At 39.2% G+C, this 22,509-nt stretch overlaps 1 protein-coding gene across 1 annotated transcript in view; it reads right to left on the reverse strand.

Annotated features, from left to right (window-relative positions):
• The window catches only part of SEMA6A (semaphorin 6A), a 115,443-nt gene that overhangs the window by 34,661 nt on the left and 58,273 nt on the right, over positions 1 to 22,509 (reverse strand). The window contains exons 4-14 of the mRNA XM_054178247.1: positions 18,974 to 19,034; positions 17,540 to 17,602; positions 16,606 to 16,707; positions 13,836 to 13,926; positions 10,427 to 10,546; positions 9,295 to 9,383; positions 8,181 to 8,398; positions 5,199 to 5,330; positions 2,465 to 2,620; positions 886 to 1,062; positions 27 to 167 (exon numbers count right to left, since the gene is read on the reverse strand). Of these exons, the coding sequence (XP_054034222.1) occupies positions 27 to 167; positions 886 to 1,062; positions 2,465 to 2,620; positions 5,199 to 5,330; positions 8,181 to 8,398; positions 9,295 to 9,383; positions 10,427 to 10,546; positions 13,836 to 13,926; positions 16,606 to 16,707; positions 17,540 to 17,602; positions 18,974 to 19,034 (1,350 nt within the window). The remainder of the gene's footprint in view (positions 1 to 26; positions 168 to 885; positions 1,063 to 2,464; positions 2,621 to 5,198; positions 5,331 to 8,180; positions 8,399 to 9,294; positions 9,384 to 10,426; positions 10,547 to 13,835; positions 13,927 to 16,605; positions 16,708 to 17,539; positions 17,603 to 18,973; positions 19,035 to 22,509) is intronic.

Below are 22,509 nucleotides of genomic sequence, written 5' to 3' on the forward strand. Positions count from 1 at the left end.
TGTGACAGCCACCAGAAAACACATACTTTTTGCATTTGCCATGACGTTCACAACGTCCCAGGGGAACCTTGATGACACAGGTGGAGAAGGCAACATACAGGGCACTGCTGGGCTTGTCAAGCTGCATGCCTACAATTCTCTTGTCCTCTACACCATCATAGCTGCACCTGACATGAGAAAGAGTAAACCAAAGTTATAAACAAGTTCTGCTGGGAAAGCAGATGAAAACTTAATGATTCCTCAAACTGGAAAGAAAACTTTTTTTAAAAAGTCACAAAAACCTCCTGAGAAGTGTAGAATTCAACAGTCTAAGGAAAAAGAATACATGACAGCCATGAAAGGCATTGATAGACTTATGAGTGAGTATTAAAAATGCATGGGATGGGGGAATAAGAAGTGGAGAGGGACGGCACACCAGACAAGCCTTTTGAGGGCCCTTCATTTTTTGTGTTTATTCTTATCCAGCACTCAAAGTAGCAGAAACTTCTGCATGATTATAGCCCACTTCAAAGCCCCCTTAGGCATATTTCAGGAAGGCTGAAATGTGGGAAATTTCCCTTGGAGAGCAGCTTGCTGATTGTTGAGTTATTTGGAGAGGAATCAGGTTTTTTTCACAGGATTAGAAAATTAATCTTCCTCTGTAGAATTTCACTTTTAATTATCTATCAACTGCTGCATCAGATGGGCTATTTTCTACACATATTGATAAAAAAATACCTTATTGCAATGTAGAGACTGATAAGCAGACATCCCCTTTCCAAACACTTCAAAACTACTCAGAAAATTTGGCTTCTCTAGCCACTTCCCTTTTCAGGGGTCAATCTACTCTCTGGGAAACAAGAAAATCAGTCACCCATACACAAGCACAAAGAATTAGATACACACTTTTCAGGATTGTAAACGTTCATCTCCTCCAGGAAAAGACTGTCATTTAGGAAACCACTGTTCCCTGTCCGTGCCAAGAACTTCAGGATGATTCCCTTCTCTGATCCCAAGAAAACCACGGTGTAGTTCTGGTATGGCCCAGCAGCAGAGTCCACAGCAATTTTGGTCAGGCGGTATCTAGAATAACAGTACAGCGTTCTTCATCACTTGGGATTACACTGCCGTTTATTTTATTACCTTTCCCACAATATAATAAATATAAGCACTTTTCCTAAAGAATAATGCTACAAGTCAACACAATGCAATAGTTTGGCTCCCCAAATAGCAGGGAATTTTCATGTGGTTTTCTGTGTGCCCAGATGTCCAAGAGCTAGCAGAAGTGTTTCCAGAAAGCTGAAGGACTGCTCAGAGTCTGAGGCCACGTAGGAATTACCCTTCCAATCAAAAGCAAAGTACTAGCCTGGAAACTTCTGCAGGCAGGGATTTATTTATTTATTTTAAAATTAATTTCAAGCTTTGACACATTAAAAGCAGCAGAAATGGTAACTGATCTATATTCAACTTTTTTTTTCTTCCTTTTTTTTTTTTTTTTTTTGGCAAGGAAAAGCTGTAGCAATGTACTAGCAAGATGCTAAACACTATTCAGCCTCACTAAAAATAATCACACAACCATCGCTAAGCGAGTTGCAGTACTGAGATGATACTAAATCTTGAGATGACACAATTTATTGAAAACAAATACTAGTGATTTGGTACCAGTTATCTGGTACTGCTGATCAAAGCAAAGCCCTCTGCAGAGCTTGCTGCTCTTGTCTTTGGTTAGAAGAACAGAACCTGATAGAAAAGCCTGGCAGAAGATACATTACTAAAACTAAGTCTGGTACTTCTGATGTTAAACACAGTTTGGCACCAAACTCTACCCTTGTATGGAGGAAGAGAGGAAAACACAGCAAGAATTAGTCACATTATTCAGCTCACAAGTGGACAGTACAGCGACCACAGCAGAGTGGGAATGTGTTTTGATAGGATGAGGATAGTGTATTTAAGGCTTGCTGATTTATGAGTCTTTGTTCAAATAGCTTTATTATTATTTTTCTCGTTTCCATAGAAAGTATACAGATTATATGATTACTTCTGACTGTACACTTTTGTAAACATTAAAACAGGCCAGCACACATCCCGACAGACATCTTCATATCCTGTGAACATATCCTGGCAGACATGTTTGTATCCTGTGTACATATCCCTGGGCTGTCTGCTGATCCTTGCCCAAAGTTTTCTACAGAGATGTCTCAAATGCTGGCCCATAAGCAAACAGGGAGGGTCAGTTTTCCCCACAAAACATTTCCTCCAAGATCCTGTTTCAGCGCAGCATAGTTGGAAAGCACAGAAGCTTTTCCCTGTCTTGAAAGCTGCTCATGGAGTTCTGTGGCATCTGCTCAGTGCTGCCACCATTACTAGCTGGATTCAAGACCCACACAGTAAGGAATTTATAGAATTTGAGACTATTTTGAGCAACGCTATTGGTATAACTTGGCATCTAACAGCGAGGACAAGAGTTGACTTAAGATGTACATACCTGACCATTGTTCTCAGGAACCAAGGTCTATTGACAATGGAAGGTACAGCCTCATCCATCAGTGGATGTGTTTTGATGAAGTTCAGAGTATCATCCGGGAACTCATTAGAAGTTATGTATTTTTCTAATGATATAGAGCCAGCACAGCAACCAGGCCTAAATAAAACAAGAAGGTAAAGCCAGAACACTTATTTGATGCCTAGGGCAAATCTCCTTTTGTAATGAGGCCCTCAGTGAAATCTAATGCGCATTATGAGGGTTTAAATGGTGTACTGAGAAGTCTGGTGGACTTGTTCAGTCCCTCAGGGGATGCTTAAAATCTGGCTCGAGCCTCCCCTCAAAAGGACTTAACATGTCACCTAAAAGCACAAAGATTTCTTCAGCATGACTGTGACACATGCAGTTTGCAGTTCATCTGCTCACACAGAATCTAATCACTGCATGTGTGCATTTGGCTTGATGCTGTCCACTACCACAGCTGCTTTCTGATCTATAACTTGCCTGCTTGACTGCTCTTTCCTGGAATAAAAGCAGTCCCTAACATACAGAAGGAAGGTGACTTTTTTAGCATATGTGGAAGATGCTGCTTTCAGTCCTCTCTTGTAGAAAGTGGAGTATTGGAGAAGACAACCCAGCAAATGTCCAACCCTTCTTTAAATTTGGATAAGATTGTTCAAGTATGGCAGCACATTAATGACTTTGACTGACGTGTTTTCCAATCATTCTTTGACAACTGAAATGCAAATCATCTCACCCTACTCCTGAGGTCTACCCTGTTCCTCAGAAGTAACTTAACTTTCCTGCCTGGTCAGACCATTTCTACACAGGAAGCAGCAAAATTGTTTGCATACTATTAATATTGTGTGAGTTATTTTCTCCAACAAAAAGGTCCATTTGATCTCATTCCCTAGACCCCTATGAGTCGTCAAGACTTGAGCCACTGTAAGATGGGAAGATGGACCATCTGGTCATATACATGCTGCCAGGCCAATGAGTATGGTCCCACACAGCTGCACAACGAACAATACACACAGAGGTCATGTGCTCTGCTTCTTGGTATCCAAAATATTTTGGTTATTTTTTAACTGCACACAGAACTAGCAATAGAGGAGAGAAGGAAAAAGCAAGGGTATCACCAGTCTCCTAGGTCCTTGCAAGGGTACATGATCATGAGGTAGCATTCCCAGGGACTCTAGGGAGCAGCTTATGCATTCTGGCACCTTGGTGCCTAGGGTTTCTCTATATCTAATCTTGAAACCTATTTTCTCCTGAATCCAAATCAGATGATTGGATTAATACTGTCTCAATCTTAAAACTGGTTTAACTGAGTAAACATAAACCCAAGTAAACCCTGCCATGTATGGCCAAAAAGGAAAGCAAGGCCCTTGAAAGGCTCCATTATGTTTCTGAGAAAGCTTAAGATCAGTATGAGCACTAACGTTTCTGCACCATATTAAGACAGCCAAATAAAAATGACCTTATTTCAAAGGCATCTTACAACTCTTATGTATTCAATATGTTAGAAGTTACATATATTTTTGCTGTTAAGCAGACTGATGGCCAAATGTTACATGAAACAGTGTTCAAGAATTCAGTTTATGTTATCTCCTGCTGGCTTAAAAGTAGTAGTATTATGCCATCTTCATCATAACTTAGCCTACCGCTGGTTCATGCCACAAGCTCATAATGCAACATTCTCTTCTTCCTTCCCATTGAAAGAGAAGATTTCTCTTTCTTCTCTCCTCCTTCCCTGCCAAAAGTCTCTAAGTAAATCCCAAACAAATGACCTTGGAGCCTTCATGCAGGCTTGCACTACCAGTGCCGCCCATCATATCAATGAATTGTTGAGACTGCAAAAACGAGAAGAAAATCCAGCAACACTGCTGACAGGTGCTTTACTAAGGCTCAGACAAAAAACAGACACAGAATTTTACCAGATTTTCCAGTCACTTCCAAGCTCTTGTCCTGGGTGACAAATTCAGAATAAAGACAGCACAGGAATACTATTCTTGGCAACCCTAAAACATGATGCGCCAAATTTGTATTTTGGCAGAAGCTCAGTTACCACCCCAAACCTTCAGATGTGTTTGAAGTTATGCAAGATACCACAAGCAATGTAATACATACATTAAAGTGGTAGATAAATGAATGATACTTTATCTCAGAGCAAAATGCCACTGGTGTAGACAAGTTAACAAGTGCCTGTCAACAGCAACTTGTATGAAATGGGTGCTCACAGGAAATACTATGATAGTGTAACAGAGGAGCCTCATGCAAACAGGAGGGCAGAGGAAGCAGGGAAAACAACTCATAACAGGAATGAGGTAAACTGAATCTCCATTCCCATGTAATGTTTTTTTTCTCCCCAAGATGTTTCCTCTGTGGCACATAAATTGCATATTAACCACAGAACAGGTGCAGGCTCTGTAATGAGATATACCCATTACCAAACCAATTTGCAACAGGTGTGTAACTCACACCACGCTGAAGTGATAGGTTATTCTGATCAAGTGGATCTGCTACTGGCCTGATTTATGTTACACAAGCCTTGTTTTACGTGGAAAACTTCTCACCTGCATACCAGAGATCCAAATGCAACTCAACAACTCAACTTCTATTTTACTGTTATGATGTATATCTTAGTTTTACCTGCACTTTACAAAGCTCTTCAAATTACCAAAAGCCTCTGTTCTGCGTGCAGGAACAGAACTATATCACTATACATGACACATACCTGGGCTTGGGCACTCGTTCATCAGGAACTGGTGTCCATGTGGAGTCCGGAGACTTTTGCTCTTTGAATCTCCCAGTAAATACATTAGCAATGTCAAGCATGTCATAGGCACAGACTGCAGAACCAGGGATGCTGCAAAGTGACATTTCCCAGAAATTGTTACTCATTCTGCAGTTATGCATAAAATTTTGAGCGAAAAACACGCTGTATAGAAGTCTTCCTGTCACAGGCTACTCAATCCTGAACCCTGTAACCTCCGAGTATTGACAGGAAAAGCCAGCCTCATGGAAAAGCTTGAAATATACCAATCAGCAGACAGCTCCTGCCAGCACAATTTGTTTCAAAGCCTCTGTAGAAAGAAGTAATCACAATAATCTTGAAGAAGGGAAAGAATCTGGGAAACTCTGTGTGGCACTGGCAATGCACGAGGAGTAACAGCCAGTGTAATTCACAGCCCATTACTTGGAAATTTAAGTTCTTGTAAGTCACAGTATCTCTCTATATTAACTCTCACAGTTCCTGTCATGGTTCAAAAACACACTCCTGGTTCAAAAACACACTCCTGGTTCAAAAACAGACAGCTCAGAAGCTGGTGCTGACCAAACTGGGAGCATGCTGCAATGTGTCATTGACCTGGCATTTACACATTGTTACTCCATACTCCCACAGCCTTATCTTCACCAAGTTTTCCCAGTGGAAAGGCATTAACTATGCTCCAGAGTTTGCTTAACTCAATGAGGTGTAAAGAGCGTACAGAAGCAAATTCAATTCTAATTTTAGATCATAAAGTTGTAAATTTCAGCTTGTTCGTTATTCGCATGCAACTGCATGACAGCATTGTCTAAATGTAATTATGTCCCTACCTATACTTTCTGAAAGGTTTAGGGGTTTCTCATGTTCAGTCACTTGGAAGCATGAATTCCACCTTCATCCACCTGTAATTTTTATATTCATCAACTACTGTTTTCCTGTCTGACTTTCACCACTTGATTTTATCAAGTAATTAGCATGGACCTAGATGGGTGAGACTTTCAATCCTGCTTTTAGCTTGTGGGCTATTGTACACCAAACTAAAAATGCAGGTACTGTTACAGATAATAAAACTAAACTCATAAACACATACAAATTGATAAAAAAACAACTGAATATTAGGGATTTTCAAATCCTTATTAGTGAAAGAAACAACAAATAGCAAGACAGCCTCAATTTGATCTTCACAGACTGTGCTTTTATATGGAAAGAAACTTCAAAGCTCTGTATTAATGGGATACTGCATACACAGCAGGAGTTTTAAACAAGGCAGCCACATGTATGTTGATGTAAGAGTTGGTAAGTGCCCCATCCAGTCTCTAAATTTTACTATACACAGGACCTCACTCTAAAAGACACCTCAAGATCCACTCAACCTAAAAGATCTTGCACTTGCTGAACTAAGCCCTAAATTAAAAACAACCCTAAAATCTTGAGGTGCAGAACTGGGCTGAATGCATAGCTATATGGTGATGAAGTGATCACTGTGGTGAGAAGCCTGCAGCAACACTTAGTCTTGAGAATGGCTACTGGCAGGTCCATAGTGTGATAAACCTAGAATGAGGGAGAACTGCAGGTCACAGCCAAGTCCACTAATGGACTACAAACCATCACCAGCTCCTACCCTGGGTAAGTCATGTGAGACTGGAAAATCTTGAGCTCACTCTAGGGTGAAGCTTCATTCCAAAGATCAAAGATATTCATTGGAGCTTTTCATCAGTGGAGAAGGAATGAGAGAGACATGTCCACATCAGAATCAGGTCTCAATGAGATGTCTCCAAGCCTATGCCATCTTCAATATCTGGCAATAAGTGGAGCCTATAAAATAGTACCTTGATTTTAACAGCAAGTACTTAAATAATAAAATGCAGGGTGTAAGAAAAAGTATTGCTCATGACACACTGAGGGAAATACTAGCAGAGTGGGAAGACAATCTCAATTTTGAGATAATCTCAAGGTATAGCCTTCCTTTCTTTCTGATTTTGAATTTCTTGTTTGTTCATTGGTTTTTATTAAGCCTGTTTGCATAAAAAAAAATAGATGATCGTAATTTAAGCATGTATTGTGTATTGGTGGTATAAGTATTCCATTGCAGTTCCTATTGTCTAATGCCAAAAGCAGTGATTATACACTACAGGCTTGGACTTATTTTTATTTGAAGTCAGTTCTGCGCATGACCTCACTGAGGTCAGGATTTGACAAGAGGTAGCCAGTGCACAGGAAAAGCAGATCAATTTCAGCAATGTAGTTCCCCTTTCAGCAAAAACATTACTCTGTGAAACAGAAATGTATTTTTTAATTAGAAAGTTACTATTTTTTAAACCTTTTTAGGAGACCTCAGTAATTAGATACAGTTACCCATCTAATAGCTTCTGAGGAAACATGGTATAATGGGCAATGGTAATAAATTCCTTGCAGATGAACCAATGCTTTTGGAAGACCATGGAAACAATGAAATACAGGTGTTCTGGGGACCCTCCTCCCCAACTGTCAGGACAGCCTAGGATCTTGACTTCCCCAGGAGAAAAGGCAAGAGTCAGTAGGGATGCATGAAGAAAAGAGAAGGAGTGCTAGCATGGGTTAGATGCAAAAACAACAGACTTAGACCTTCGTGAGGAAAAAAATAATCGTATTTTTTTTCTTTGTAATAGAGTTACATGCAGCAAAACTTCTTGATGATGGGTCTGAATTATTTCCATGTAAAGAAAAGTATATCCAAATATGTGTCCAGAGAGTAAATGGCTGAAAGCTGCTCTAAATTATCAGACATAAAACACAGTAAGCAATACCAGGGTGACTTCAAATGAAACATAAACTACTGGTAAGCCTGTGCTACACAATAATTACATTGTCTGAGCAATCACTTCTTCTACCTTCATAAAGTAAAATCAAAATGCAGTGAAAAGCAAAACATAAAGGAAACAGGAGGTAAAAGGTTATTGCACCTATTACCTATTATATGGAGTGGAGAAGGTTGCTAAAACAACATCCCGGCCATTGAAATGGATAACATCTGTAACTGCCTGCAGTATGTTAAAGTAGAAGTGTGAATCGCCAGGAACTGAGCAGTTCAAACGAGCCTTGAGAAAGGAAGTCCATTGTTTTTCCAGCACTCTCTGAGATCCTCCCATGTCATTTTTGCAAACCTGAGCCACCCTTGGGAAAACTACCTGGAAGGAGTAGAGCAAAAGTAATGGAGAAAATAAATGTTTGTTTGAACTAAAAGACGTTGTCGGTGTTCTGTTTTTACAACATTTGGAATAACACAGCAAGGTGCTTAATTTAATCCCACGTCTCCATAATCTGTGACAAATAAGAAACAGAGGAAAATTCATCTTTGGAACACTGTGCTATAAAAGATAAGGCTGTGGCATTTACTATACAGACATAAATCCGTCAGGAGATCTGTTCTCAACCCATATAAAACTCATTTCCATGCAGACTGCTTAGCTTTCTATTTCCGCAAACAAAAGCACATTTTATATTCACAATCCCCGCAACCCACGCTGCCTGCTCTGATTCTTGTGTTTTCAGCACTTGAAAACTATGCAAATCTTGCTGGGCTTTTATTCCTGCCCTCCACCTTTGTGACCTTGGTCAGCTTTTCTGACTGCCTAGTCAGAAAGCTATTGTGAAATTAGCAAAACCGCACAAAGTATTTAATTATTCTTTGCAGAACAGCAGTGCACAAGATTCCTGCCCCTGTTTACTCAGCACTCCAATTCAGATTTCTTGAAGAAAAATATCACCCTCCTCTGGAATTAATTTCTAACAACTGCCTACCACGCTGAACTAACTACACTTGCCTCATGCTTTTTATGATTTGAGAAAAGATCTCCAAGCATTCACAAGAAACCATCCTGTTTCCTTTTAAGACAGTGCAATGTTTCACTCCAACAAACCTTTTGGCTTGAGCAATAGGAATCTTCTCAAAATTATGACCTTGTCATCATGATTTATGGTTCTCATTTCAAGGTCACTACTAACAGCATTGGTCCAAGAATAGCATATGTTTTCCTCCCCCTGAATCTAACAAAGTCATCCAACGCAACGTCTTTGACCTTACCTTTCCCATGCTGTTGTACTCCACTGCTATTTCCCGGAAGAAAAAGTAAATGTAATTGCCATAGTCCACTGCCTGGACAAAGTATGGTTCTAGGAAAAAAAGAAAGACATCCTATTTAGGAATCATGTACAGCATACAGCACACAAAGAGAAGCCAAATACATTTGCACTAAACTTCCAAAGGTGAAATGCCCACATTAGGCAAACTTGCTCAGTTTCCAGAATGAGCAGTATCACCACTGGAGAAGAATCACTGTCTGGGGACAGCACGGCTGGGGATAAGTATGTACAACCTCACTGCAAGGTAGGTAAGTGTTTGCCACCAATACATCTGCCCTGCATGGTGTATGAGGAAAGGTAAAGAGGCAATGTATAATGGCATGCCTGAGGGGTCCAAGCAGTGCTCTTTATGGCATGCAGGCTGTGTGCGGAGGGAATAACAAACCGTATAACTGTTTCTGCCCACACGTGTCTGTAGCAGCAAGCAAAGTGGGACAGCTAAAGTCGACACCTGGCAAAACATTTCTGCATGCAGAAAAAGACTTCAAACTACGGCTTTGCTCACTGTTAAAATCACTCCAAATGCTAACTATTCATAACGCCTACATGAAGCTAAACAGCACTGTTCTTAACAATGAGGGCATTCAGAGCACAGAAACTGCCTAATTCAATGGCAGCTGTATAGTCCCTAAGAACCATAAAAGTAAGGCTTTGTGCAATATTCCCAAAATTTTATTTTCATTGATGAATCTTAATGTAACAGGACAAATCTATACTTCATGAAGCCTTGACTGTTACCTAACATAGTCCTGGAGCACAAATATTTTCAAACACAGCCCAAGCACATTGAGGCCTGCAAGTTCCAACCTTTACATCCAACAGCTGTAAACTGATGAATTTCACCTTGGAAAGCTCACTTGGAATATATATTCTGATATACCATGCTCACAGTTTCTGTCAGGTCCAGTAACTTGGGGTCAGGAGAGGAGGGAAAGAGATCAGTAGTTTAGTTCCTTCTTTTCGCAAGAAAGCAAGGGTGAAATGAAGTGACAAGAGACATCTGCCAGGAATCCAAGACTCTCACCAGAGATGTCACTTTTTTTTTTCCTATTTTTTACTTTTTGTTTACTTACCTTTCAACCATTTTGAGTCATGTTTAACTGTCCGCAGAGTTGGGCTATCTCCAAGGCTTCGGTATATAACTGCATCTATTGCAAGAAAGTCTGTCACCGTGGCAGAATACAGCTTTCCCTCTGCAGGGGAGGAAAGAAGAAACAAGAGGGGAGGAGCATTAGAAATAGCATAATAGCTTTCTTCTCTCATCAATCAAATGAGATGGGGCAATGAAAATCATCACAAACTCCTTAGGAACACTGAAGAGAAAAACAAAATCCAAATAGGTAATGGGACTGAGCAGTGAACAAGCCAGTCACCAGTTTTCAAAATGGTAATTTCAGAGGAAGTTTGTGGGAGAGTCATTATAGAGTCATTCTTCTGCAGTTTGGGTAAGTCATACCAAACTACCCTACAGAGTTTCCCTGTATACACCTTTGCTTTGATGTCCATAAATTCTTCCAATATATGTGAGCAAAATAAATATGGAGAAGTCAGGACAGAACTGTTACATTTAACAGGGAAGAGAAACCAGACAGGTCTTAGAGGCTATCAGCTGATTGACAATTATGCAAATTTCTCCCTTTGAGATCACTTCTCCTCTGCCAAAGATCAGTAGCAAAAAAATAAGTTATGTGCAGGAAGCTTAAGCAAAACCAGGGATATGGAGGAGGATTGCCTATTCATGTTTATTTTCTAAAACGCTTTTTAGGCATTTCCTGCATAAATTACACATTGCTCTCTTTAAAAAAAAAAAAGATAAAAGAAGACAAGCAGTAAGAAAAGGTCCACAATATGGCGCCCCAAGGATAAACAAAGCATGCAAAATTATGAGCAGGTAATTGTCTAATATTTTTGCAGGTCATGGTAACTGTACAGGGCTGTTTTCATGTGTGAGACATATCTTGGAACATGGTGTTTGATGGTAGCAGAAACATCTCAGCAGGAAGGCAAAGCTAACTTCTGTCTGTAGTGTGTCTACTTATGTAGACATACACTGGGGCTGTTTAGTCTTGAGAAGGCTTGAGAGGAAATCTTATCAATGCCTATAAATATCTGAGGGCTGGGTGTCAAGTGGATGGGGCCAATTTCTTTTCAGTGGTGCATAGTAATAAGACAAGGAACAATAGAGACTTCAACATAGAAAGTTTCACCTCAACATAAAGAGAAACTTCTTTACAGTGAGGGTAACAGAGCACTGGAATGGGCTGCCCAGGGGGATTGTGGAGCCTCCTTCTCTCCTTCAAAACCCATCTGGATGTATTCCTGTGTGATCCACTTTGGCAGGGGGGGTTGGACTCGATGATCTCTGGAGGTCCCTTCCAACCTCTAACATTCTGTGGCTCTGATTCTGTAGACAGAATGGCCAGTGTCTCCTTTGACAGAGATTATATTGGGTGCTAGGCCTTCATGGCACCAGCACTGAGGACATCCAAAACAAAGCAGAATAGGCTTCTATTGGTTAAGCTCTCCTCATTGCATATATGGGCAAAGTTTAATTTCAGATCAATATTTTAAAAATCAGACTGTTTTTTATTAGCAGGACTGTACTTTTTGTTCTGAGCCCACAAATCCCATCATTATTTGGCTATTGAAAAGTGGATTTTTAAAATTTTTTTTTTTCCTAGCAAACCCAGGGAAAAATACTTGCCAAAAAAGCAGGGACAGAAACCAATTACAAAATAGAATAAAAAGATTACTTTTTTAGATATGGATGCTCAGTGTTAATACAATCACACATTTCTTTTCTTTGCTGCCAAATTCCTTTAGACCACGTGACCAACTACACTTCACCCATACCAGCTACAACAGCTACAGATTAGAAGCAGAGCCATATTCATGTAAATGCACCCAACAGACCCAGATGAGATGGATTAGTGCCCTAAAATATTCTGAAACTGCTTTTCACTGCACTCAGAGACGTTATTATGTGTATCAATATGTATGGCATATCAAACAGTAATTTTCTGAAGCTAGCAGATTTATGGGATATATTCCACAAGAATTTATTTGAACAGTATGAAATTTATTCTGAATTGTCATGAAAGAGTATGATCATTTCTATAAATATTCCTTTTATCTTCAAATAATGCAATGACTTCTTCAGGGACAGAGAGGGAGTCATCTTACCAAACTTCAGCTGAATACAAGCGAAATATTTACATTAGGTTTATCATAAAGATTTTATTGGCCAGTATATTGACAATGTCCCTTCTGAAAGGTAATACAGACCATCCTGTGGATTGGGAATCTGAGACACATGGGATAAGTCTTTCTCTGAAAGTGTTTCTTTCCAGTTTATGAATTACCTGCTACTGTCAGAGAATCTTTATGTTCTTCTTTAAGTAAGAAATTACATTCTAGTACCAGTAAAGACTGGTACCAGTAAAGACTGTAAGTAAGAAATTACATACTAGTACCAGTACCATCCCCAATATTTTTAAACCAAAAGGACCCATTTATTTACATTAGATAGAATTTAGAAAAAAAAAAATTCAACCTGCTATAAAACCACTCCTTTGTGAGGCAGATGATGTCACCTCAAATACAGTAATGCTTAATACAGCCTTTGTCCACACTCAGTTGAGAGTGGCTGTAATACTACACTCCTAAAATCTTCAGATGCTATTGCTGAAGTATTTCCATGTAGCACTGAGGCTCTGCTTTCTAGAGTTGCATCTGCTGAAGAAGACTTACATTATCATGGGTGGCTGCTTTACCACCTATTTTACACCCAAACCTAAATCAGCAGGGTTTACACTAAGGGAAGTTCAATGAACAATTTAAACAGGAATTTCTGAAGAGAAAATACCACACAGCAGGACAAATTAACCCTATTATTAAACACTCATTTTTTTCAAAACTATTTTAGTAGAAATTAGAGCTAACTGTATTCTGCTGCATGCAGCATAAATCACTACTGACCAACACATTCTTTTTTGTCTACAACAGCTGGTAATACCACATTGAGACTTCTTTACTTTAAAATAAAATTACCTTCCCTTTTCTTCTAGGTCTAGAGAAAGGTACATTGCAGTACACTCCCTAACTTACTTTTATTATGAAGGTTAACTTAACCTTGGTTGGCTCTCCTTGCTGAAGTTCACACAAGCCTTGACTTTTAAAAAAGCTAGATGAAGACATAAAAGGTGCCTCACACTGGTGTGTCAATATGTAATGATGAATCCAAGAAATACTGAAAAACTGAACCAGGAAACTGAGGCTTCAGGCAATGTTTATGATAGTGAAGTTAATCCCAGAGAAGGGAATGCTTCCATGCTAGTGATTTCCTTATGTCCTCTATTTTCAGTCATCATTCACTCCCTCTGCTGTATTTTAGATTTTGCCATTCTAGACTCAAAAGATATAGTTCCATGACAAGCCTGAGCTGCAGGACAGAAAGCAGGAAGTTTATCTCTATCACTTTACCTGCAAACAATGCAATGTTGGCATGCTTTGCATCATAGGGACACCTGGCCATTCCGCTGAATTCATCTCCCAGGAACTCCAAGGTATCCATCTGAAAAACAAAAAGGAGCTCCTCAGACAGAGAAACAAAACTTTATACCCAGGACAGATCTAACAGTATTTCTCTCTTTTCTCTAAGAGTGCTCCTGACTATGAATTAAACACTTGACAAAAATCACAGTGTTAAATAAAATCAGTCTGAAGACTATGTGTCCAGTAAGTCAGGCATTCTTTTGGAGGTAGTCAGTCTATATTTTATCTGCACACAGGCTTCCTGGAGAACTGTAGCAGGCTATGTGGTGTGTGGTTCTGGCAAGGATTCAAAATTATCCTCAACAGTGATCCAACAGAAGCGCTCTTATACACAGGAAAAAACTGCAAGCCACAGCAGTCAGAAGAAACAACACTGGGACAATTATCTGTGTGTGCATTTTTCTCCCCAAAGTCCGGAGATCCTTCTGCTCTAGTCTCAACAGTGGTGCTCTCTTCCTTGATTAGCATACTCAGAAGGATGCTCTCCAAGTCTTATTGTATCAGTTGAGTCTGTGTCACAGAGAAATCCTCTTACTATCAGGCAAGAATTAATCTGTGCAGGAATTGTAAAATGTGAGGTTTAAGTGCAACTCTTGGGAAATAAATTCACCCTGGGCACTGTTAATGATACAAATATACAGATCAACTTTACGCTAAGTTCAAGAGGGTTTAGTGAGCTATGGGGGAAAGGTACAGCTATTACGTCTTTAAGATTCTTACATTACTGTATTTTGGGAATAAGAATCTTTCTAGCATGTTCAAGTAGCTTAAGCAGCTCCTACAGTATAAATCACATACAGTACAGACTCACAGAGCATGAAAAATAACCCATGCAGCACCATCAACTACTCCAATCAATTTTTAGCTTATATGTTACAGCACCCAAATCCTCCAGTGGTTGTCATAATTTGCTCTCTGTCATGTATTCCTCCTATGAAAATCCACTCTGAACGGAATTAGTTGTGTTTGCTTAAGGGCTGAAAAGCATTTCACATGATAGTGACAGGAAATGAGTTACAGTTCTAAGCAACTTTCCCTGCAAAAAGCCCCACACTTCCATTGGCAAGATAGAAGACAGCCCTGTTTTCTTTAGTGCTCTCTATATAATGCAAGAACATATGGGGGAAAAAACCATGGCAGCTGTTGGACAGACCTTCTACTGACACACAGAGGCATCACTACACAGTACCTGTAGCTCAGCAATAGGTGAGACAGTCTGCAGAGGCCATGAATCACAGAGAATGAAATACTTGGGTAAGGGTAAGGAGGGCTATGCATATCCCTCACATCAGGATGCCATGGAAATCTGTGTTTATATCAGAACACAGCTTTCTAGTGACGGGACTGGCTTGGATTTGTTAGCTGCTCTAATGGTCTTGAGAGCCAAAAAATGACAAACTGTTCTGGAAGACTAAATACAACATGAGACCCACATGTTTTCCTGTACGCTAGCAGCAAGATAAAAAAGATTAAATAGCTATACCACAAAGTCAGCATGATGTAGGCTCTTTCTTTTAGTCAAATTTGTTTCTTCCTCCAGAGACTTAAAGAAAAGATTACCCTGAATTTCTCTCTCCTTTTTCCTAGACTGTAGCCATCACAGTGGCTAAAAAAGGTACAGCAGCATTGCAGAAGGCACAGCAAGTCACATCAAGTAACTACTAAGGAAGTAATTTTCCTGGGTCTTAATGTCTTTACTCTGGTTTTACACTAACTCTGAACCCAATTAAATGAATTAGAATTGTGCTGCAAGTTATCAGAAACAGCATCAGCAAAGCTCAATTTTCTTTTTCCTGAAGAAGGATGAGAAATGACCTGTGGGACATAGCAGTGCCTGGAAAAGAAGAGACTGGATTTCAAGGGTCCAAGTAAATTCATTTCAAAACTACTCTAGAGACATCCACTGCTGGGTGTTATATCAGATACTGATGCAAGACAGAGAAAAAGACAAATATTTGAATAAATAAGCCCTGTTACAATATAGATAATGGGGACACACTATGTCAAAGGAAGACACTTTGGTCAAAGAATTAGTGTGGAGTATTCATGGACCAGGACAGTTTTCTAAACTGCTCTAGGTAATTCTTTGGCTTTGCATATCCGCAGCTAGTGAAGAGCACAGCATCCCCCTGCTGTACCTTTCCACAGTCTTCTCTCAACAACTTTTACAGCACACAGTGCCATAGCATCTCAGCTTCCATAGGGAACTGTACGGAAGCCACAGCTTCATATCTGCTGGGTCCCCAACACTAATTCTCTCAGGTTTTGCTGTACTCCAATGTCTTGAGAACTGCTTTTGGGATTGGGAATAGTACCATAGAGACATTTAAAACATGCTACCCAGAAGTAAGCCTCAGCACCAGCCTATGACTTGATGTGGGTATCTGTGACAAGCTAAGGAGCTTTCTGAGGAGCGAGTGCATCTGTAAGCAGAAAGAATCTGCAACTATAGAAGGCAATGCAAGGTGACAATATACTCTTGATCTGCAGGGGTGGCAAAGATGTAGGTAATCAATTTGGGCAATCCTCAGAAATCCAATCAACATTCAGGTCTGTAGCACTGAAACAAGTGTGAATAAATTCCACAGAGCTGAATGATGCACTGTTGAATGACAACCTCGTGCTGTTTCCAGCACAGCCACAATAAATCCAACAAAAAGACAAGGCATAAATGAAATCTCTCAAACAGATTACATACCTTGTAGTTCCTGCAAGAAGGGTTGAATGCATTTGTTCCACAGATAAACAGTGTATCTTCATTTCTTTTCAGGAGAACCTTAATAAAATTATGACACTCATCCTGAAGAAAAATAATAAAAAGTATTTCAACTACTGTATTTTAGGTGTCTGGTTTTATTTTTATGCAATGATATTTCATTGTCAGGACTAAAATGGAATTGGCTGGTAGCCACTGGGATATTCTGGGCTTTAGTTCAGCTACATTTAACTGACAATGAGCAAGATCCAACTTTATATTCCAGTGGTTTAAAAAAGGTTCCAATGAACTGATGATATGATACTTACACTACAGCTCAGATTTTGCTACTGTATGCACAGGTGAATTTTGTTTGAAAGCTGTTACTTTCTGCAAGAGTGAAAATCTGATCTTAATCTCATCTATGTTGCTGTAAGACACTAGCATCACCAGTACAATGTATTGGCATAAAGCATATGTAACTAGAAAGGGGAAGCAGGTGTAAAGAATCAAAGAGTCTGCATCATAGAGTCATAGCTTACAGCAGGGTGAAGTTGCTTTAAGGAACAGTCCTACAACTGTACTCATTCATGCTTTCACATGCTTTGCACAAACTTCTCAGTAACTTCCTTCAGGAAGACGGACAGCAGCATTAAGATTTGAGGTGATGGTAAGCAAAATCAGTACACTAAGCATTATGTCCAAATTCCTCAGTGCTTTAAATATTTCAGGATATTGATGTGGATCCTGTCGTAATGTTTTATCACATTAAAAGTAAACTGTTATGCAAATTAAAGCCTTCAGTAAGTTGATGGAAAAAGCAATTACTGGCAAGAAGTGAATGACATGATCCATTCCACATCACAGACAGCAGCTGAGATAATAGTGAGGCAACTAAACTAAAGTGGCAGATGCAGAAGAAATGAAAATTGCCTACCTTATGTTTTCCCTTCATTCTGCATGTGTCTACATCAGCTTGTCTAGATTTCCACGTCAATTTCTGCAAGAATCGAGAAAGAAATCAATTAAAGCCCAGAGGTTGTTGCATTTGGTTTCTGAAGTAAAAGTCCCTTAGGGGAAACTCGTTGTTCAACATATATTTATTGAAAGCTCTCTGCACCCTTTCTCCATGATTAATTCACCACAACAATGAAAGATCAGTGATGTGGAGCATTCACTTAATTTTATGTTGCCATCTATTCATTACACTAGAAATGTATCCCTTTTTTAAAAAGGCCTAAACCAACGGAAATCAGCAACAGGCCAACTGATGACTTTATCTGCTAAGACTCTTCCTACAAAACATTTACAGGTAAATCCTAGGCTAGATTGTTTTGTAGCGAGCTTCAGGAGTGGCTGAATGTGGTAGGCTGATTGATGATAATAAAACTGCCAAGACTCTTCCTCCAGAACATTTACAGGTAAATCCTAGGCTGCATTTGTTTGTAGTGAGTTTCAGGAGTGGTCAGGTGTAGTAGGTTGATGATAGCAAAACTTTACTTAAAAACATGTAAGACAGTAATACCTTAGGCACTAATGAAATTATATTCCTGATAGTGTTACCCATCAGTAAACTGAGGCACTGTGTATTCATGAAGGGCTCCAAGCTGGAAGAATAACCATGAGTATTTATTTCTATTACAAGCCTGTGTCTTGATTTTTTGACAAGTAATTTGGCATAAGCTCATTTTCAGCATCATTCACAGTTGTAATGAAACTCTTTCCCCTCCTACAGTGGAATTTATCCAGTGCCCAAATTTGCATGATCTTCTGCTGGGCCAAGGCTGTGTTTTGCCTGTATTAAACAATACAGATGCAATGCAAAGGAGCTGAAGGGAGATTATTTCTATATGTTTATGCTAATGTACAATACGGTAATGCAGACAAAGCTTTTCTTAGTTTAGATGCAACTTCCCATGGAAATAATGTGAATACATCTACAAAGTGATATATAATAAGATTTTATCTAGTGACTACTTGCATGAGTGAATAAAATTTGTGTGTATGAAAATATGCAAATAGTACTTGCTTTTTGTGATGAAATTTTCAGTATACTTGATTGGTATAGTGTAGCTGTTATAGAAAACTTCTGAATATAAACTAATAGATGTTTGACAGATGTTCCATCAGGGACCTCACTGTATTTCAGTACAGATTGCTTATCAGCCCAGCTAAATCATTTATCACAAATTCACAGAGGACATGATTGCTATTCTAGCTTTGTCCAAATATGATTAGCAGTGCCATCTTACTTGCTTATTACAGTTTTTACAGCATCCCTGGCAAGTTGTTTGAACCAGAGTCATCTTCCTATTTATTTGAAGGTTGTTCTAGAGTCCTTGTTTTCTGAATGATGATAAAAGCAACTTACTTTGCTAAAATAAATTTCTTCCGTATGTGATGTGTCCATATCAACAGTATAAATATGATCCCTGCAAACAAAAGCAAATGAATGCAAAGTCAAATGGAGCAGTCAGACAGTTTCCTACGAAGACAGCTATCTATCACAAGATAATCCATAATCCATTCCAAAAAGAAAAATCACAGGTCTTAACCAGGGAACATTACCAGCAGCATTGCTTGCTTATCCCAGAAAAGCACTTTCAGATATAAACTGTTTCCTTCTAATTAAGAGAGAAATGCTACAAAACTTCAAATCCCCAAAGGCAATGAAGAAATGAGATTTTCAAAAGAAGTAAGCCTCATGTAATTTCTGCTCTATAGGTCCTACAGCAGATGTATGCAGATGTTTTTATATGTCCCGAAATGAGCTACATTAGCTCTTAGGCAGCCTTTGCCAGATTCCTGGGCTAGCAGCCACTGTGTCACATTTAGTCTTTCAGGGTTAAAAAGAGGTTAATTCTTCTTTCTTTTTTTTTCTCTCTTAAAAAAAAATAATTATGCTTAACCTCATCTGTGATAATTTAATAGACAATATAGTAGGCAACAGGCTGATGGCTACAAAAATATTCCCAGAAATTATTTTTCTTTTTACACACAGGTGGCCAAACAAAATTGTAAAATACTCTTCTGAAAATAGCTCACACTTCTTTCTTGCATTTACTTTCCTGTTTTCCTGAGAACCAGTCCCTCTCTACAGTTAGCTGCCAATCTCTTCTTTGAAAGAGGAACTAGACTCAGCTACTCAGGTAAAGAGATATTTTAAAATATTCTCCTCTGTGTAAGCTGAAAACAAGGGCATCTCTGTGTGGACCCAAAATTTGAAGAAAGAAACAACAACAAACCAACAACCCACAATGCTGTAGTAACTGCCACATGAAACTGGGACTAAGCATCTCATTTTTCCTTGAAATAACATTGGCTTTTTTCAAAATGCAGGAAGCTGTGCAGCTGGAGCAAGATCCACAGCATTGGAGGGGTCTGCTGAAAGTAGGATACAGACTGTTTCTATTTTAAAAATCACTGCTCTCAAGGTTAGCTTCATTTATGGTTTTGGAGAAACAGTGCTAGTCTCTTAAATAAAGCAAACAAGAGGAATAAGCAACACTTCTTTCACGTGGAGAAAAGAGGCAGCATTGTTACAGGGAATTGGCTTTTTAAAATCTACTGCCTGCTATGGCACTTGAGGCTGTTTGCTTTGTAAGATGCCAAACTGAGGAGTTGTGGCTTTTCTTCTCCTCCAGACTCTGTAAAACCAGAGATGTCATTTACTTCCAGCACTGGTAATGTTTTGGTCTATTATTTCCCTGACTTTACTGGCAAAGCAATGGTCAGGGTTGGTGCTGGACTAAAGCTAACCTATTAGAATGATATCAGCTTCATAGATCCCTGCACGATTCCCTTTTTATGTACATCACTCTCTGTTGCTGTCACTCCTAATATAAAAAAGTGGGAATGAAATCTTTGAATTGCAAATTAGGTGTGGCTGGGACTCTAAGAACCTTCTTCTATCACAGCTCTTGAATTTAATCATCAGTCTTGCTCTCCAGTGGTTATGATTTTTTCCTTTTTAAACAAAACAATTAGAAAATACAGTGGTAATAGTCAGAATGAGTTATTTAGTTCCACTCTCAATGAAACAGCTTTCAAGAGACTTGTTTTCTGGTTTAAGAAACAGTTCAAAGAAAACTCAGATGCTAAGTTACAGGATCATTACATATCATTTTCTCATGCCATACATGACACAGAAGTTGCTGACAATGTCAGCAGAGAGCAAAAGAGCTGTCAAATTCAAGGGAGGGCTCTCTAACCACAGACAATGTGGGATTGTCCTTGCCCTCCTTTTCCCACTGCTGCCCAACTGCTACTATCCACTAGCTGTGGTATGTGTACAGCTCGCTGCTAATTAAGTTATTCTAACACAAATTGACTTAATCCTAGAGCTTCCGTTTTTCCCACCTCCAGTCAGAAGAACCGAGTTTTGTTGCCATGGCATAATCTTGTGGAGGAAGGGAATTTAAATAATGCCACTGGCTGTGCATGACCCTTGGCCACTAAGTGCCTTGTCTGGAAATGTGTAACTGCAAATGAGGAGGGAGCCATCAGTAAGGTTTCCTGGGCTCAACAAACTGCTTTCTACATACACATGAGAGGTGGCAAATAATGTGAACAAAAGCTGCCACTGTACAAGACAATAGGAGGAGGAGACACCGCAAACTTAGAAAAGGGCGTGTGTGGGTGGATGTGGGTGAGTATGAGAGAGATATCAAGGGTGTACCCTTCCCATAAGAACAAAGAAAGCAGTCCTGGTCCTTTGCAGACTGCAAGCCACATATGCGCACAGAACAGCTTTACAGGCTTTGGCAGAGTTGTTCTAATTGATATTGCCTGATAACATGAAATAGAGACTTTCTGAAGTGACACAAAATTTTATTTGGTAACAGCTAATACAGGAATCATGTATCCCATATGACAAAATAAACAACTGACAGGCAGAAACTGTGTTGTGTGCCAGTCACTCAATAATAAAGTGTTAGTGGTTCTCAACTCTGAATTAGACCTTTCCTGCATATGGAAACTGTCTACAAAGTAAAAACTGATTTTCCAAAACAAGCCAGCAAACACACAACCAAACCCAAACCCAAACAACCTCCAAGTTGTTGGGAAATGGTTTGAACATCTGTGCAAATTAGGCCTTGAAGGACTTTCTGTTATTAATACAGCCATGGAGTAGGAGTTGTGGAAAAGTTCTGATGCTTGGTGTGCTGAAGTCAAGCTGCCCTTGAGAAGGAAGGCAAACAAGATAAGAAGTAGGTGAAGATCTGGGAAAAAGAGCAATTAGGAAATTCCACAGAGTAGTGAAAACAATGATGTAACCTTTTAGAAAGTTACCAATAGTGTGTGTTAAATTAGAATAGAATTAACTATGTATAAGATAAGACTATAAATAAGGAAGCATGAAACAATAAAGTTGAAGCTTGCTTATCAATCATATTGATTGCTGCGAGTCTTTCCCTCACCCACCTCACCGATGGATATTTCTTCACAACACCAAGTAAACACAATGTTACATTATTTGCTTCCAGTACTTTTCAGATAATTTGTTATAAAAATAAACTTAGCACTGTTCAATATTTAAAAAATAGCATAACAGCAACATCTGACATGATAAGTAAGGGATTTATGTTAGCTACAGTTTTCAATTAATCTTGTTACTAAACTCTTCAAGAAACACTTCTGATTGTGTACACATCTGCTCCGGTTACTAGATTTACTACTACTCCTACAGGAGATGCGGTATCACAGTTAGAAACCTTCATTCATAGAGGTTATCAAAGAATGACTAATTTTCTGAAGTTTACTACTTAAAAATGACCTTTGAATTTTAAGTTGTATCACACAAACCTCTCAGCCCAGCAGGGATTTTATTCAGTAACTTGTGGAGGGTGGAAAAGAATACGTCAAAGAGTTTTAGAATGACTAAAGGGAAAAAGTGTAAGGAGATTT

This window comes from Dryobates pubescens, chromosome Z, assembly GCF_014839835.1.
Source record: "Dryobates pubescens isolate bDryPub1 chromosome Z, bDryPub1.pri, whole genome shotgun sequence".
In the NCBI taxonomy this organism is placed as follows: Eukaryota; Metazoa; Chordata; class Aves; order Piciformes; family Picidae; genus Dryobates; species Dryobates pubescens.